This window comes from Leucopleurus acutus (genome assembly GCF_964270905.1).
Source record: "Leucopleurus acutus genome assembly, chromosome: 1".
In the NCBI taxonomy this organism is placed as follows: domain Eukaryota; kingdom Metazoa; phylum Chordata; class Mammalia; order Artiodactyla; family Delphinidae; genus Leucopleurus; species Leucopleurus acutus.
In genome coordinates this window covers 159,762,459-159,781,256 of record NC_139142.1, presented here as the reverse complement: position 1 = coordinate 159,781,256, position 18,798 = coordinate 159,762,459, and the positions used below count along the sequence as shown (strand labels likewise).

The 18,798-nt window shown below is 39.3% G+C and overlaps 1 protein-coding gene across 4 annotated transcripts in view; it reads left to right on the top strand.

Moving 5' to 3' along the window:
* CHD2 (chromodomain helicase DNA binding protein 2) overlaps positions 1-18,798 on the top strand; it is a 127,009-nt gene that overhangs the window by 9,834 nt on the left and 98,377 nt on the right. For 3 of the 4 annotated variants that reach the window (XM_082835304.1, XM_082835305.1, XM_082835303.1), the window contains 3 exons: positions 10,666-10,897; positions 14,538-14,624; positions 16,383-16,444. In XM_082835304.1, the coding sequence (XP_082691430.1) occupies positions 10,666-10,897; positions 14,538-14,624; positions 16,383-16,444 (381 nt within the window). Of the gene's footprint in view, positions 1-10,665; positions 10,898-10,962; positions 11,171-11,399; positions 12,070-14,537; positions 14,625-16,382; positions 16,445-18,798 lie in introns of those variants that run through there. The other variant, XM_082835306.1, reaches the window with a different exon arrangement.

Genomic DNA, 18,798 nt, shown 5'->3' with positions numbered 1-18,798 from the left:
CGAGTTTCCACTGCAGGGGGCTCGGGTTCGATCCCTGGTCGAGAACTAAGATCCCGCATGCCGGGCGGCATGGCCAAAAAAAAAAAGTGTGGATAATGACAGTCTTCACTGGGTTATGAAGATTAAATCACACAATGCCTATAAAGTATGTAACAAAGAGAGACTGTTACACTGAAAGTACTCAGTAACTGCAAGCTGCTAGTAATATTTTATTACTAATGCTTCATCTTTCTTTTTCTGTTCTAAGTCCCTCTTTTTTTTTTTAATAAATTTATTTATTTATTTTTGGTTGCATTGGGTCTTTTGTTGCTGTGCGTGGGCTTTCTCTAGTTGCGGCGAGCGGGGGCTACTCTTCGTTGTGGTGCTTGGGCCTCTCATTGCAGTGGCTTCTCTTGTTGTGGTGCATGGGCTCCAGGCACGCAGGCTTCAGCAGTTGTGGCTCACGGGCTTAGTTGCTCCGTGGCATGTGGGATCTTCCTGGACCAGGGCTCGAACCTGTGTCCCCCGCATTGACAAGCAGATTCCTAACCACTGAGCCACCAGGGAAGTCCCTCTAAGTCCCTCTTTAAGAGCCAGGCTGCCCGTGAGGTTCTGTGGCTGGTGGCCTAGCCTCCCACAGGAGTCTGGTCTATTTAGGCAAGTTAGGAGAGAGGTTTGTTAAAATGATTTTAGGAGGCAGATCCTCTTTTAGTTAGTTGAAACCTTGGGTGTATTTTGCAGTTAATCCTTTAATTGTTTTTATTTTTAAAATTTATCCCCCTGAGAAACCCAGCCTTTTGAAAGGAGCATATGACTCTTTCTGGAGTAGACCAGCTTGTCTGAGTCATAGCCCTCCTCTTGGCAGTCACTCTGAGTAGATGCCTTATTTCCTCCTTCTGGAGCTGGTAATTATTGCCCTGGTTTACCCTCTGCCTCATTTCCCTCTCAAGCTGTACAAGAGTGAATAATTAATACCAAGGTGCAGTGCTGTTTGGATATAAATGTAACTACAGTAATATTTACAACAAAATCTAATTGGCGGGACTTCCCTGGTGGCCCAGTGGCAAAGAATCTGCCTTACAGTGTAGGGGATGCAGGTTTGATCCCTAGTCAGGGAACTAAGATCCCACATGCTGCGGGGCTACTGAGCCCACACACCTCGACTAGAGCCAGCGTGCTGCAAACTACAGAGCCCACACGCTCTGGAACCCGCGTGCCACAGGTAGAGGGAAGCTCGTGCACCACGACGAATATCCTGTGTGCTAACAACCAAGACCCGACGGAGCCGAAAATAAATTAAATAAATAAATAATAAATAAATCTTAAAAAAAATCTAATTGGCTGTAGCTTGCTTTTACTAATCAGTCTTCACCATAGCGGCATTTGATTTAACATAATGCCTAATGTCCAGTTTATTCTGTTAGACCCATAGTCTCATGATTTGTGTTTTGGGTTTCCTCTGCTTTCTTCATTTCCTTTACTTTTGGTTTGAGTTGTTGAATTCTATTTTTTGTTTCTACTTCAGACCTTGGAGAGCTTCTAAAAATACCAATGTCCAGCCCAACCCCTGTGATTAATTTTTAAAAGCTCTCCATGTGTTTCCAATTTGCATGTGTTTCCATATGTTTGCATGTTTCCCCGTGTGTTTCAAATCTTCTGATGGAGCACTTGTTACATTTTTTTCTAATCCTTTGTCTCTCCATTCCTTGTCCTATTTTCTCAGTTCCCTTTTTAGGGCAGCTTGAATTTGGAGGTCTGGAAGCAATGGGGGATGGGGTGCTGATAAGGGGGAGTTGTATGCTTGATGGAAGAGGAAAAGTTTCCATTTCAATGTCATGCCAGATCCTGCTGTAGCATACCTTTGAAATGTTTATACTAATGGGATTTTTTTCACCTCCAATTGCTTTAAGTTCTAGTGCTATCTCTTCGTTACTGTGATTGTCTACTTGAACCCGTTTAGAGACCTCCAAAAGTTTGGATTCCAGAATTAACTTTGAACAGTTACATTGCATTCAGAATTCCTTTTCCCCATAGCTGATAAAGGTAACTTAGGGCTAGAGCAGTGGCCCTGGCTTGTGCTGTGAATCAGTTATTTAGAGTGATATTTGTCACCCACTGGTGGGTTGTGAATTGTAACCAGCGTTAAAAACAGAACAAGAGAATAGAATATAAAAATAAACCTCAGGGTATTGCATTTGTATGAGTTCTTTCTTAGTCCAGTCGTGGCTGGTAATCTTTCATTTGGATTTTGTCATGAAGGAAAATAACATGTGGTGAATACCAGGGTAGATTTGCATTTTATTGAGTGTTCACTGTGTCAGGCACTGTTTCAAGGAGTTTTGAATGTATATTTTATTTAGTGTGAGGGTTAGTGTAGCAGAAATGATAGTGACCTCCTTCCACTAGCATTCCCAGGTTAACTGTCACAGAGCTTTCTTCTTTTGAACTTCTGTGGGTGGTCCTGCGTCCTGCTGAGCTCTTCTTATACTCATGTCATCCTGTTCCTTCAGTGGGGTTGTACACTTAACGAGGATTTATAGTTACTTCTCCTTATAGTTACTTCTCCTATCCGTTTATTCTGGTTCTGCTTACAGTTGCGCAAACCAGTAGATGAAATGATCGTTGAGATTTTTCATTGAAAACTGCATTGATTGTTTTGGAGAGATTCTATAATCGCTAACAATAGTGCCTACTATGAGCCTGCAACTTGTTCTAAGTCCTTGATATGTGTTACTTTGAGTTGTCCTCACATCAGGTCTGTGAGGTAGGTAGGATTATCACCCGTCTTTTGTAGATGAGAAAACTGAGGCACAAGGGGGAATAAAGGGTAGATAGAACTGGATTCAGACACGGGCAGTTTGGCTCCAGGATTAGATAGGTAAGAGGAAACTATGTAGGTGATTGGGGAAAATAGTAAAACTGTAGACTAATTCTGTACTCTGTTTGTCTTAAAAAACTTTACATTTTTAAAGAAACCAAAAGCTGAAAATCACTGGTGTGATTTATGCCAGAGACAGATTGCTTTTCAAAAGGCGGTGATTTTACATGGAAAGATTCAAGTTAACTTGTATCCAGTGATTTCCCCTGGGGGTAGTTTGAGAAACCCATGGGGGAGTAGTAGGAGGAAAGGTGGTGGGTGGAGGGGTGCTGGAGACGAGAACCTGGCCCTCCTCTGGTTGGACAGACTCCAGCACCACACATGCACTTTGGATTTGGCCACAGTTTGTAGAGACTGAGCTTTGCTTCTAATTTTTGTTTTTTGTTGTGGTAAACTTTGTTCCAGCATAGGCTTTGCATCAGAATCACTTGTGAATTTAAAAAACCCAGGCCCATACCTGATTGGATTTAGGGGGTCTTGTAGTGGGAGGGGAGGGAGGGAAGAGGAGAGAGAGGAGGGGGGGGAGGGGGGAGATTGTCAGAAGGGCTCCAGGTGTGTCCATTGCAAAGCCAGCGTTGCGAACACTTGTCCTATAGACATGCCCTCTGGGGAAATGGTTCCTGAGTGTGGTGGCTGTCAAAAACCTTAATTAGAGGGCGCCTTCAGTTTCAGTTGATAATGCTGGTTGATTTGACCTTAAAATGGAGGCAGTATATGGCTGGTGGTAAGTTGTCATTTTGAGGGAAGGGGGTGATGGGTCAAATCCTTGCAGTGTTCCAGTTCCCTTGCTTGATTAAAAAGTTTGTTTCCTCTAAATTTAGCTTTATATAGGCATTTAAGTCCCCAGATTTACTTGCTAAGAATCACCTGGGGTGCTTGTTAAACATATTCCCAGGCTTCTTCCCTGGAAGTTTTGAGTTCAGTCATTCTGGGGTGGTGTCCAGGAATCTGTATGTTGAACAACAGCCTCCCTTGATTCTTGCACTGAGGCTGGTTTGGGAAATAAGGGCTAATGGAACGGGACTTTGGGTCTCTTTTCTGTTTCTTTTTAGCTGTAGAATCTCGGGCAGGAACCTCTGAGCTTGTTTCTCTATCTTTAAAATAGGAGTAAGGGTATATAGTATGTCTCTCTTGGGGAAGTTAGAATTAAGTAAAATACTGTTTTTTATAACACTAGTTTTCAGCTTGGGGACACCACCTCCTCCCCCTGCAAGACTTTTGGCAGTGTCTGGAGGTATTTTGGGTTCAGGTCGGGGTGCTGCTGGCATCTAGTGGGTAGAGGCCAGCGATGTTGCTCAACATCCTACAATACACAGGACAGACCCCTTATTCCCCCCCAACAAAGAAACATCAATAATGGTGAGTGTGAGAAACTGGTCTAAAACACTAAAGTGCTTGCCACAGTGAGTGTTGGCTGTTATTAAGAAAGTTGGGAGGCCTCACTTTTCCTTTTCTGTGGCCTGATTCAGGGACTTCACTTTACTTCCTATGACAGTGTGGTCGTAAGTTCCATATTTACTATTGAGGTTAGCAGCCAGGACTTTTAAATCTCCTTTGAGCTTTGGAGTTGCTAACTTATAAAAGTCTAAAACTGTAGCCTGAAAGTTGTTAATAAGGAAAGATAAGACTCAAAGGGCTGAAAGGAACTCCTGGTCAAATAAGTTCATCTAACCTCAGGGTTCTAAATGTATGTAAATACATCAGTTGGTATGGTAGATTATAGGGAGAGTTCTCTCTGTAACTGCCTTTCACCGCATGAAGGGTTAGTCTTCCATGTTGTTACCCGAGTAGAAAGCTTGCCTCGCCTTTTATGTTAATCCTTAGTGCTCTGCCAGACCCACATTGGGATAGGTATTTGCCAAATGAATATTTAATTTGTACCTTACCCAGGCTTCTTGTTATAATTCCCTTTTCCGTAATGATATGTATGCCTGGGTTCCATTTGTTTAATGCTTCCTAAACTATGTAGGACTACTCAAATGTTTACTGGTTATTGGGGAGCAGAGTAGCATAATAGAGATAAAGGTGACTTCTGCCTGGTACCAGTTGAAAATTTTAGAAATATGGTTATTAAAAGTAGATTTTTCCTCCATTATCATTGGGTTTCTTAATCTTGGGGTGGGGTGGGCTGGTTTACTGATGGGACTGAATTAACCCTTTATCTTCTGAAACTACACAGCATTTTTGTGTGTATTTTGTCTCTTACATATATGTACTTTTTTCCGAAAAGAGGATCCTTAGCGTTTCCAGTGTTAAAGTGAGTTTCAAAAGAATTGCCGAATCCTAGGAAGGTCTACTCCGGAAATACTGATCAGTTCTTCAATGTTAGAAACAGCGCTTTTTTGAGAAATTAAGAAAAATTCAGGGAAGTTCAAAGAATAAAAAAGTTTTCAACAAGTTAGATATAGTTAAAATCCTATTCACCCCTTTTCCCTAGTCACTTTCATGAACTTGGCATATAAAAACCTTGGCATTTTTAAAATGCACATGGTTCATGTAATATATTTTGTGTTTAAAAAAATTTGATAGTTTTGAAATTGTCATATTGATATTTATAGATCTGATTCATCCCTAGTCTTAAGTGTTGTAGTTAATTGCATAGTATGAATGTTTCACATTTTATTTTTGCATTTTCATACATGAACATTTAGGTTATTTCCTTTTTTTTATCTTATGAGCAGAGCTCTGAACATTTTTATACTTTCCATCTCCTGCACACATTTGATAATTTGTTTAGGTTATATGCCCACTGATTAACTCACACGATTCATGCATATTTCTAGGGTAATATGCCAAATAGCTTTCCAAAGCTTCTACTGATTACTTTTTCAGTAATGGTATATGAGTACTATTTTCCCTACTTTCTCATCATACTTTAATGTTAACCAGACTTTAATTTCTGCCAAGCAGATTAATGTAAAATAATATTTTGTAAATACACTTCCCAAATTACCAGTGAGGTTTAATTACCTTTTTATATGTTTATGGGCTATTGCAGTTTGGGTTTTGTAATTGTCCATTTCCTTTGCCTAGTTTTTTATTGGATTTTTCTTTGCTATGTAATTCTTCATATGTTGTATGTATAAATCCTTTGTTGTGTATACATTGAACTTTCTTTTCTCAGTCTCTTACTTGTCATTGAAACTGGTTTATAATGTAGCTTATTCTTAAGAATCATAGGACCTGAACTAGAGGTGGAGGAGATCTTAAAGATACTGTTCAATTTATTTAAGGAGCTACATCCAGTATTTTTTTCATCAGTAAGAAACTCGTGACTTAATCTTTGCCTTTCTATCCTCTTATGACACATAGAAGTGACTTGTCCTGCACCACCCTTGGAATGATTCTGGCCTTAATCTCTTGTTGGGTGGTTTAATAATGTTTAACTGATTATGACAGGGACAGCAACACCACTTCGAGGTTAATAGTAGTGTGGATTTCATAATTCAGGCTGTGGGGCTGGGGGGTGACATACACACACTTGGGCTAGGCCTCTTATGTAAAATGAAGAGAAGGATTAGAGGGGAATGTTTGCAAATGGCACAGAAGTGCTCCACAAATGTTAGCTATTTTAATATTGATAGAACATAGTCTGGAGATAAACTTTATGGAATTCCAGTGTAGATGGCTTTGCGTTTTTACCATATTTTGCTTTCACCACCACCAGCAAAACAAAAAAAAATACAGCTCTGCCAAGCAGTTCAGCCATTTTGTAAGTTTAGGAAAATAAACAGTACCCAGTAAGTGCTGAAATGGCAGCTCTTGGGCCGAGAACCCGCAGGCTTGCTCTGTAGCGAAGTGTTGCTGTGCTGCCCTCTTGTGGTTATCTGGGAAGCGGTGATTAAAAATTAAAAATGGAACAATAGCTATTAATGCTGCTTGCTTTCAGAGTCCAGTTGTAAGAGACACTTAATCACTCCATTTTTGCCAGCTTCAAAAAGGATTTTGAACAGATGTCAAATCTTTTTTATCAGTGAGTGAAAAGAAGTAAGCTTTTTTTTAAATAAGCATTTTTCTATTGGAATTGAAAAACTCCCAATTTTGACTTGCCCCTTTTATTTTTGCATTGTATTTCCCTTGTGATGATTGTTCAATCAGAAATTATAAAACTTGTTTGCAACTTAGGTTTTGAGTAATTTTTAGGTAAACTTATTTTTCATGAGGATTCTGTATTTATGGTGGTTAATCATTCCTGGAAATTCCATTTTTAATTGCCTTATAACTGTTAATGCCATTGGAAATCAGGTAATTTTATTACTTTAGGTGAAAGCTTAGCTAAAGGACTACTCACCCACTAACTTGATTTGTCCCTTTTTTCAGTCCTGTGGACATCCCACATCTCCTACTCTAAATCAACATTACAACTTAATATTGATAGTATTTATTATTATCATTCAGCATTAATAGTGAATCTGCATAATATTTCAGGAAATATCCTGCCTTTGGAATGAATAATTAGACCATCAGTGCCTTAAATGTGAAGGTATTTATAGTTTTTTCCTAAATATTCTTTTTCTCTTTCAACATTTAGAAACTTGTCCTCCTAGGAGAAGTATGCAAATTAATTCATTTATGTCTTTATTGAGGCTTATTTTTAAAAACGTTTTTTCCCCCGAATATTATTTTAGGTCTCTTAAATCTGAATTGTTTTAGAAATGATGGGGAAAAAAAAAACAACACTTGGTCTCACCCTCATTCATATCTTTAGCTCATTTTGTATAGGATTGGGGATACTTAACGTCCCTTGCCTTGAATTTGACTCGTTTGGTTGGATTTTTTATGAACCATTTGAAACATTAAAAAGATTAATACTTACATAACAAATGACTATGAACTCAACCACTCAGCCTCAGTCATAAAACCCACCAATATCATTTTTTTTTTTCCTTTGGTCTGCGTCAGCTCTTAGTTGAGGCGTGCAGGATCTTTATTCGTTGCGGCGCAGGCTCTTCCTTGTGCGCGGGCTTCTCTCTAGTGTGGCGTGCGGATTTTCTCTCTCTAGTTGTGGCGCGTGGGCTCTGTAGTTTGCGGCATGGCATGCGCTTAGTTGCCCTGTGGCATGTGGGATCTTAGTTCCCACGGACCAGGGATCAAACCCGCGTCCCCTGCATTGGAAGGTGGATTCTTTACCACTGGGCGACCAGGGAAGTCCCCCACCAATATCATTTTCTGATTACATCTACCTCCCTCAACCCCCAGAGGTAAATACAATTGTAAACTTGATGTTTATCTTTTCTTGGGTTTGACTTTCAGAGTTACTAATTTTTTGTTTTTTAATTGCACCAGTAAGTAGTTCATGGAATCCACTAGGTACTCAAATAACCCATCTCACAGAGTAAACCACTGTTAGCAATTTGGTGATTAAAACGTATTTATGCACATAGACATAGATGTGTTTATTACCTAAAAGGTGTTATATGTATTTTTATGTTTCCAGAGGTCACTTTCCTACACAAACACAAATACAGAGCTGCACATGAAGGCATATATACAAAGATATTATAGTTTTATTGGTTATAGTGAACAATTTGGAAATCTAAATACTCAGAAATACAGAGATATGGAAGTGTATCACGGATATTTGTTGCTGGTTGGTTAAGAGAACAGTTTAAAAATAGCCTAAATGTTCCATTAATAAGGGGGCAGTTTAAATAAATGTAGTGTATTCATCCTATGAGGCAGTTCAAAGAGAATGAGATATTCGTATACACACATATGCCCTGATGTGGGAGTTGGCATTGCATGTTTACATCATATTTGCAATGATTTATGTCACAGGTTAAAAGAGGGCACAGGCCTGAGATGATCTAGGACGGAGACCCAAGCCATGGAGGCCAGAGCCTACACCTTTTAACTGTACTTCCTCTTTTATCCTCTTGCCCGGTGACCACCTTCTGAGTGGTCACAGGTGGAGAAAAAGTGACTTAAGATGCCTTAGTCAGCTGGACTAGTCAGCTTTCCTGTGCAAAGGACCAAGGAGTCAGTAAGTATAATGAGGCCTTGTAGGTACTCAGTCGCTGTTACAGGGATGCCTGACTGGTTTTGGATGTTGTGTAACAGGGATAAGGTTTATTTTCTGAGTCTCTAAGGCTTTGAACTCTTGTGGTAAAATAGAATATGAGCTTTTTAGAGCCACACTTGAGGTGGAATTCCTGCTCCCCTCCCCGACTCCCCCAGCACTTTCTAGTTTTGTCATTGACCAGGTTATTTAAAACTTCTCAATTTTTTCATCCTTCACATGGGAATAATAGTGTCTAAAAGCGTTGTTGTGGGAAATAAGCAAAGTGAACATGTAACGTACTCAGCGTATTGCCTGGCACCTGTTTAGATGATAGGCAATTAATAAATGGTCTTCCCCTTCTGCTCCCCTTCCAAGGTAGACGCCCTCCCCCTCCATTTATTCTCACTGCTTTCTCATCTTAACTAAAGTCCCCTCAACTGCATTGTGCTTGCTGTGCATCACACTGGACATTCCCAGTGTACTCTCCTGTTCATTCTGTGGACATGTTTGTCAAGTGATAGGGCCTCATTTCTAGTTTGGAAGGGAGTGGTGGTGAATAACAAAAATACAAAGCCTCTCTCTCTCTTTTTTTTTTTTTTTTGAGCCTTTCCGGCTTCGTGCCGTGTGTCTTTTATCTCCTGGTTGCTAAACTCGGGGTCCTTTCTGCTGATGTTACTCTAGGTTGTGGGTTGCTGCTTGCCTCCTCCTCTGCTCTGCCTCTCCTAAATGAAAAGATAGTTTTTAAGCGGAAGAGTTGAGTGAGCTGTACACTTTTTTCCTGTAGAGTCCATCAACTTTAGTCTTTTTGCTTTAGAGTATCCTCACTCCTACCAGCATGCCCATGAATTACTTTTTAACTATTGGAGAACAGAGGGTGGTATATTGCCTTCAGTCTTCCCTGGCCGCCTTTGTGTGTGTGTGTGTGTGTGTGTGTGTGTGTGTGTGTGTGTGTGTGTGTGTGTGTGTGTGTGTGTGTGTGTGTGTGTGTGTGTGTGTGTGTGTGTGTGTGTGTGTGGCTTCTGCTTTCATCTACCTACTTACCATTGCTCTTTCCTGGGAGGGGTTTGGAATGAGGAAGGGGTGGGGGTGTGTGGAAGCCAATGGCAGTCTTCATTGGGTTAGGCTCTTTGTTTATTCTTTTTTGTTAAGTTTACCAGGTCTGGGACTCACTGCAGGAGATTTCAAGGCAGGAGTTCTGGTTTGGGGTTCATGTGTATGTTTTCATTTGCACCTATTTTTGAGAACCACTGATTGGATAATTGCAACCAGATTGCATTTTTATTCTTTGGGTGACTCTGCCTTGGTTTGGTTTTGTTCTGCATTGGTTGCTTTTCTGTTTGTTTGTTCGTTCGTTTCATTTTGGTTTGGTTTTGTCTCTTAAGGAGGGAGGGACTGATGATGAACAAATAAGACTTAGTGGATTTCAGGCAGATGGACCTGGTTTCAAATCCTACCTGTGTCATCTTGGGAGAGTTATTTAACTACTTCTGAGCTTCAGTTTTTCCTCATCTGAATGAAGGACAAAATAATATCCCCCTTTTAATTTTTTTTTAAAAAAGCTAATCTATATAAATTAGGTGGCATATGGCATCATGTACCTACTCAGGAAGTGGTAGCTATTAGGGATGTTGAGAATGGGACTAATGACATTGTTTGCAAATAAGACTATAAAAGTGAATTAGAAAATTTTGATCTTGTATTACCAAATTACTGTCTGCTGTCATATTAACACTAGGATTTTTATTTTAAAACAGATTTATGTGGCAGTTCTTAAATATTTAAATTTTTTTTTTTTTTTTTTTTTAAGTCATTCAGCATCTGAAGAAGCTTCGGGTTCAGACTCAGGCAGCCAGTCGGAGAGTGAGCAGGGCAGCGATCCAGGAAGTGGACATGGCAGCGAGTCAAACAGTAGTTCTGAATCTTCGGAGAGTCAGTCAGAATCTGAAAGTGAATCGGGAGGTTCCAAATCCCAGCCAGTTCTTCCAGAAGCCAAAGAGAAGCCAGCCTCTAAGAAGGAACGGATAGCTGATGTGAAGAAGGTATCGGCTTTGCTGTACAGTACAAACGTGCTGTCAGCTAGGACCAGCTGACAGACCTTTGTTTCCCATGGAAAACTCCTTAGTGTATCTTGATAATGAAAACTCATCTACAGCCACCTTTTCTAATAATATACTGTCTGTGGGTCTAAATGGGGAGTGCTTTCTGCTCTACTCGTTAGACACAGGGCTATAAGGAAAATAATTACATAAACCATCAAATTATAGGGCAGAAAGACCAATTTTTGTTATTTTGGTTTTTAACATTTAAAAAAGGTGGTTAAGGGCTTCCCTGGTGGCGCGGTGGTTGAGAGTCTGCCTGCCGATGCAGGGGACACGGGTTCGTGCCCCGGTCCAGGAAGATCCCACATGCCACGGAGCGGCTGGGCCCGTGAGCCATGCCGCTGAGCCTGCGCGTCCAGAGCCTGTGCTCTGTAACGGGAGAGGCCACAACAGTGAGAGGCCCACGTACAGCCAAAAAAAAAAAAAAAAAAAATTAAAAAAGGTGGTTAAAATATGTATTTTTTAATACAGCACTGAATTATACCAGAGAAAGTCATTCACAGCTGATTGTGGAATGCAGTTGTAGTGTGATGGATAATCCCAATTCAAGAATAAGGGTAGTTTTTGTTCTATTGAAGAATGGAAGGAGAAATACTCCTCACAGAAAAGAAATTATCTGTACCTAGGCAATGTAGGTATTTGCTTAACGAGAATCTTCCAGCAGAGGACGCAAAAAGGCAAAAATTGAGTTGCATAGCATTTTTTCATTGATGTCCAAACTTTGGGATGCATCCTTTTTGGGGAAGAATTAATGACTTGGTCTAGTTAGTCGTGAGAAATGCAGCTGATGTTTTAAAATTCCCTTTTGAGAGAATTAAGTTAGAATCACTGAAAATATAAAAAAGATTGCTTTTAGAAATTTAGAAGTAAAATGTCTTAAAGAAACTAAAAGCTTTATGCTAAATCAGTTTTTCTTCTAAAATACAAACCTACATCTGCACACAAAGATTTTTGTAGCGATACAAACAATTTAAAGTTACCTGCAAGTTTTACAAAATAGCTTCAACAATCCTGAAATTAAAAAACAAAAACTGCTTTTATCTCTTGAAACAGAATTGGGATTAACTGTGTTATTTCATTTCTTCTATTCCCAGCGTAGTCATTGCTTAATGGTAAGTGACGCTTAAGAGCTGGTGGGAGGTTGGGGAATGCTGATAGTAGTGTTAGGGATAGGAAAATGAAAGCTGTCCTTGCTAATTAACTCATCACCAGAGAAGTGACCTTCTAACACTCAAGTGTTGTGCTTTGTTGTCTGCTCAGTGTGTGGTGACCTTTCACAAGAGACATTTCAGGTGGTGACCTATTTCAGAAAGACCCTGAATGTCGAAGTACCACTTAGAGATCTTCTCTGAGTGTCATTCAGCTCAGAAATTTACCTGCAGAAGGTCTTGCTTGGCCACCTTTTAACTTTCTTCTGTACAGGGGAGAGTTCTTTACTTGCAGAGAGTAAAAGAAGCCATAGAAAACACGACTTGCGTCAGGTCTTTAAAACTTTGCTGAAATCATGCTCACTGTCTGGAATTCACAGTTTAACTGTAAGACCATATACATATATATATATATGAAACTCTCTTTAAAGAGATAAAGGGGAATAAGACTGAATTTTAAGATAGAAGTACAGCTTTAGGCAGAAATATTAAAGTTAAGGTGATAAGTTCCAAAAAGTTAATAAATACATAGATGAATGTACTAGCCAGTTAGAATGACTGGATTGTGACTTTAAAAATTATTATTCTAAAATGAGCTTCTAAAGAAAGCTCTTTGTTTTCTGTACACACTTCCCTTTCACATGGTAGCTTTTTATTGAATAGTTGAATTAGATATCATTAGCCCTTAAAAGGACAAACAGGAACACAAGATGATTTTAGGATGTATGTATTACAGTATATACTGTGATGAAGTCCCAACAGGTGAGCCAGAATGCCTGTCTTTTTAAATGGGAAAACTAATTGATGTAGTGCCATTTAAAGCATTGAGCCACCCAGTTAATAAAAGCTCCATAAATACCTGTGCTGAGTCATTTCATAGCTCTAGGAGAGGTCCAAGAAAGGATGGGGGAGGGGTTGGCAGGCAGCGCTAGAGCAAAGCTCTTTGCTGCCTTCCTTTCTCTGCCCCATTTGTTCAGAGTGTTTGGCATGTGCTGCCTCTTTTGCCTAGATTTCTTTCTGCTTGGTTATTACTGACTCCTGGTTGGGCCTTTTGTCCTCCAACTCATATTATTCTAAGGTTGTTAAGGATTTTCTACTTTTATAAACTGAATTTATAAACTGAGGATGCTGGATTACATGATTATATGGCTTCTGGTTCTAAAATGCCTCTTCCTAGAACATCATGCTTGTTACCTTCGGAGGCCTTGTTTTTCTTCAGCTTACTTGGCTTTTTTTTTTTTTTTTTTTTTTTAAAGGCACTGTTGATTATGTCCTTCCTTGGCTTAGTGACATTATGTGTTTTTGGATCGTCTTTCATCATTTTTGTCTTTTTGGGGGTCCACTTTCCACACATTTCACGATGAGCCTCAACCTGTGGCTTCTCCTCTTGCTTCACTCCAAATATTTTCATGACGTTAGCTGTCACCCGTGTTTCGATGACAAACCCACATTTCTAATCTTGGCTTTTTCAAGCATCTCTTCTGTGTTTACCTCCTGTTGAGCATCTTCACTTCATTGTTCCACAATCCGTTCAAATTCATTTTGCCTGTAGGTGATTGATTTCATTAAAAGAACACACAACATACCTGTTAATAGTTATCTGTGGGAAGGAGAGTGAGGCTAGGGGTCAGACTTAATTGTTAGAGGTGGAAGAAGGGGGGCCTTTTATAATTTTTTATATTTATTGATTTGAGTCTTTTAATAAAATAGTGTCAGTATATTGTGAAAAAAATGTTCTCCTCAACTGATTCCTCTTTAAACTTTGTTTGATCACTAGTGAGGATCCTTACTAAAAATCAGGTCTTAAAGGCAAAGGGTTAACTACTGTTAGAGAATAAAATGAAGTGTGCTAGAGCAAGGGTGCCACTGGGTCTCATTCTGAGAACTTCTAACTAAACATAAGAAATACCGAATTTGCCTGTATCTGGCATGTCACACATCCTGAGGAATTAAAAAAATATGCAAATGCACTGATTCTTATTTAATGAGAGTTGGTGGTGGGGCCCTGCTGATTTTTTTGAGTTTCTCAGATGAGTCTTGTGCAGTCAAAGCTAAAACTGAAAGCATTAGGGACTTAGAATTCATCAGTAAATATTTTGTCTTTAGTGGAAGCAGTTGTTCTCTTATGTTGCCATATTATTCAACTGTAAGTTTATATTTTAACAATGGGTAAGCAGTGTGACCTCTAGTTTAAAGCCATTTAGTAATGAAGAGGCATCGTTACCACTTTAATGAGTTCTCGGATAATACGCCTTATTCTTTTTAAAGATGGTCCTTCACTGTCTCATAAACAAAGCTAACAAAAAACCCCTTTTGATATATAACCAAATAACTAATTGAATTCTCTTAAATCGAAATACGTATTCCAGTAATGTAAATAGTAAATGGGGGTCAAGAAAAAACGATTCACGCGTGGTCTATTAATTTTACAGATGTGGGAAGAATATCCTGATGTTTATGGGGTTAGGCGGTCAAACCGAAGCAGACAAGAACCATCACGATTTAATATTAAGGAGGAGGTAAGAAAAAAAAAATGTTTCAAGGTGATACATTCAGACTCCTTAACTATCTTATCCTTTTTGACTCTGATATGTATTACCATTAACGAGACTGAACTTCAGGCATGGGAGTTAAGTGACTCGAAAGTGAGCTTTCTCAATCTAATACAGAAGAAAAGCCACACGTGGCTTTTAAAAAAATAAAATTACCAGAAAGATCATGTTTTGTGATGCTCTAGTAGAGAGTTAGATCATTGAGAGAGTTAGATCATGTCATGTGAATGCTCTAGTAGAGAGTTAGAGTATTATATAGAACTGGCCTCAAATTCTCTCTCTTTTTTTTAATGTTTCTCATAGTGCATTTGATTATAGCAAGAAGTTTACTTTTTAAAATACCTAGTTTCTAAATCTTCTAGATTTTGTTACCTGGGTAACTAAGCACATGTAACAATGGAAGTAGTTTCAGATTTACTGCTGAGAAAGGAAGGAGAGTTTGCTTAACTTAAGTATTTTATTTTACCTAAATGGTTTAAATTTGGTTCCTAGTTCATTTTTAATGTGCAGTATAAAATGTTTAACACATATTTACTCTCTGATCAAATTGTCAGAGATTGAATAGATTAATGGTTTTTAAAATTAGTGTTATGTACTGGGTTCTGTTGTTTCTATAGAATCAGACCTTTTCTCAGTTTGTGTGATGTTTTTATGGAAATCCTCTTAAGTTTTACCTCTATGTTAGGTTTATAGACTGCATTCTGAAGACACGTTCTTTGGTCTCTCAGTGAAATGTCCCCTCTCTGCATTCTTAGGAGAACTTTGCTATTCTTAAATATATAATATCTTTCTGACGGAAGTTAAATATTAGTAGCCAAAGGTTAGTGAGTTTGGGGTAGTAAATACACTTAAAAAATTTAATTGACCGTAACACCTTCATTGCGTTTATGGTGTTTTATTTTCAGTGACCTCTGAGCTGGTTTACCTTAGCTACCTTTCTTTTTTCCATGTTTGTTATAACCAGCCGCATCTTTTCTCTTTTGTGTATAAATTAACACATTCTCTGTAGGGCACAAGACTAACAGCAACGGGAGTACTTTGCCAATTTGCTTAACTTGGGAGAAAAAAGAGTTGTTCAAATGTCTGTGACTGTAAAGTTACTTGGCCTTGTGCTTTTAGCAGAGGGCTGCTGGCTCATGACTGAACATGCTCTTTAATGAGTCTGAAATGAAACAGGTCCGTAGTCACCGCCTTTAATGGCACACTAAACGTGTGGCATTTTTGTGTGACAGTCTATATCTGCAGCATCCAGTTTGGTCTCCATTAGACATGTGTCTTTTAAAATGTGTATTAATTAAATTTAGGTAAAATGAAAAATCCATTCCTTGGTCACACCAGTCACATTTCAGGGGCTCAGTCACATGTGGCTGCTGGCTGCTCTGTGGGCCACTGCAGATACAGGACATGTCCATCATCACAGAAAATTTTATTGGACTGTGTTCTTTCAGAAGTCAAGCTGAAAAAAATATTTCCTGGCGTTTGTGTTCTTTCAGAAGTCAAGCTGAAAGAAATATTTCCTGGCGTTAGAAGTAACTCGGCAGTAACAGACAAATTGATTTTCAAAGCAAAAGAAAAGGGAGCACCACCAATCAGATGCTTAGATTTCTTTCTGTCTAAAAACTCATATTGAATATATTGAGTAGATTGTTGAACCAGGGGGTAGTGTTATCCCTAAGAACTGTGAATTAAAGTCTGTAATCATTTTTTCCCCCTCACACACTGAAGGCAAGTAGCGGGTCTGAGAGTGGGAGCCCAAAAAGAAGAGGCCAGAGGCAGCTGAAAAAACAGTAAGTCTTTCATGGGGGAAATTACTTAATTTCGTAGTTTGGAGCATGTGAGCATTTCTGGGACTGCCTTCATTGTGTCTGTAGCGCACCCCAGGGCCCAGAGTCCACTTCTGTCTCTTGCTATCCTGGATTCCTGTTCATCTGAATCTGCTGCAGCAGCAGTGGCATTTGAAGCCCAGGATTCTTAGTTTTTCACATGTAGGTGTTAGGCTACTGTATTGGGCAAACCCCAGCTATTCTGTCTGATTTGCCCAGTTAGCCCAATTATTTTTTTTCTTAAAAATGTGCACAAATATCAAACATATAGGCATTTGGTATTCTATTGTAGATAAACAAGGAACACATTTAAATTGGCTGTTTTTCCTATTCATTTGTTCTTTGTGTTGGCATGGCAAAGTTATATTGGTTGGACACCCATTTTAGTATGAAATTTCACATTGTTGTTTCCATGTAGTTTTACTATTGCAGTTCATACGCCAGAAAATTTTAATTCATGGGCTTAATATGAAATCCCTTTATGATATAGATTATATATTTGTTATTTTAAAACTTAAAAAATTCTACTTACGGTAAAAAAAATTTGACTTTTTTTTGGTGGGGGAGAAATAATTAAAAAAACCTTTCCTGGGGGGATGTGTGGGTCCCTTTGACAAACTGAATTCTACAGCCTGTCTCAGAAGAATACTCAAAACCCTGCACACAAATTCAGGGGGTTCTCATGGTAAACGATTGTCCTTGGCTCCCACTGAGAGCCCCAGTTATATATTCTCTGTTTTAAAGTATTAGTGATCGTTAATTTAAGTGTTTGGCCTAAAGCAAAGTAATGTGAGTTTTTAAAATCCATTTCCTCCTCTCCAAAATAGAGTAATACTTATTCTGCTGACCTAACAGGGTTATTAGAAACTATGCTAAGGAAAGTCAAGTAGTATTTAATATTGCCCTGCCCACAGGGCGTATGATTTTCATTTGTGTTTTAAATATTTCGTTAGAGTTGGAGAAATGATAACTGTAGGCAAGCCTGTACTTCTTGGCAGCTCAGAAGGCTCTTGTTCCCCAGTCCCAGGGCCTGCTTGGGAGACTCTGTTCTCAGCTTCCCAGGCTAATGGCCTTTTGGGGGCTTTTGGGAAGTCCATGCATGTGCTTTTTCCTCCACCGTCTGGCTACATTCTGCTGGTCTCTTGGCTGGAATCTAAATGGGCTGTACTTGAAAACGTGAACTCCTCATTTTTTTTCTTTCCTTTTTTTGGCTGTGCTGCATTAATTGCCCAACCAGGGATCGAACCCGTGTCCCCTGCAGTGGAAGCGTGGGGTCTTACCTACTGGACCGCTGGGAAGTCCCTGAACTCCTCATTTTAATGGCTTTATCTGGGTGTGGAGAAGCCTTCCATTTTTTCAGTCCCTGTGTAACACATCGGACTTACTCTTTTGACTGGCTTCTATATTTATTTTCCCTCTCCTATCAATCCTGAGAGCTCTCCAAAGTTGGCAACTCTCAGTGGCCTTCATGGACCATTCTTTCCCTTGAGTAGAACCTTTTCATTCCTTGTGGGGGGTTTGTGTCTTCTGTGATGCTGCTTTTCTACCCCTGGCCGCTTCCATAGGAACTTAGCAGAAGCTGAGGTTCTCCTCATGCTTGTTTATTTGGGCCCTGGGCTGGCCTCACTTCTTGTCATCCTCTGGGCAGCTGGAGAGTACTAGGGCTTATGGGGACCTCTTCCCTTCTAACATTAATTAGAGGAGGTCCTACAACTGCTAAGGCTCAGGTTGCAAGGCATAGCACTACAGGGGCCTCTGTGATCTGAGCAACGGTAACAGAACCCAGTGTGTGTGCACATGAATTTCAGAATTGAGAGACTCACTCAAAGGGAGTGGAAATTTGGAAATATTAGCACAGAAAAGTGTTTTTCTGAAACCCTGCCCTGCAGATTGTATCACAGATTTTAAAATTTTTAAAAGGAGCCATTTTTAAACTTTTTCTTGGAATTAATTTCAAACTGTAGCAAAATTGTAAGAATAAGAGTAGTACAAAGAATGCCTGTGTACGTTACTGAGATTTACCGTTGGTTACCATTTTTGCACCATTTGCTTTATCGTTGGTGGGTGCTCTCCTTATATATTGCACACATGTTTCAGACTAAGATTCATACATCAAGGTCTTTCACCCCCGAGTTCTAAGTGTGTATTTCCTAAGAATAAGGATGTTTTCTTTCATAAGCACAATACGGTTTTAACGTAAATAGATTTCACATTGCTACAACCCCTTTGTCTAATTTATATTCCCATTTTGTCAGTCAACCCAATAATGTCTTTCATAATATTTTTCCACCTCCAGGACAGGATCCAATCTAGGGTTA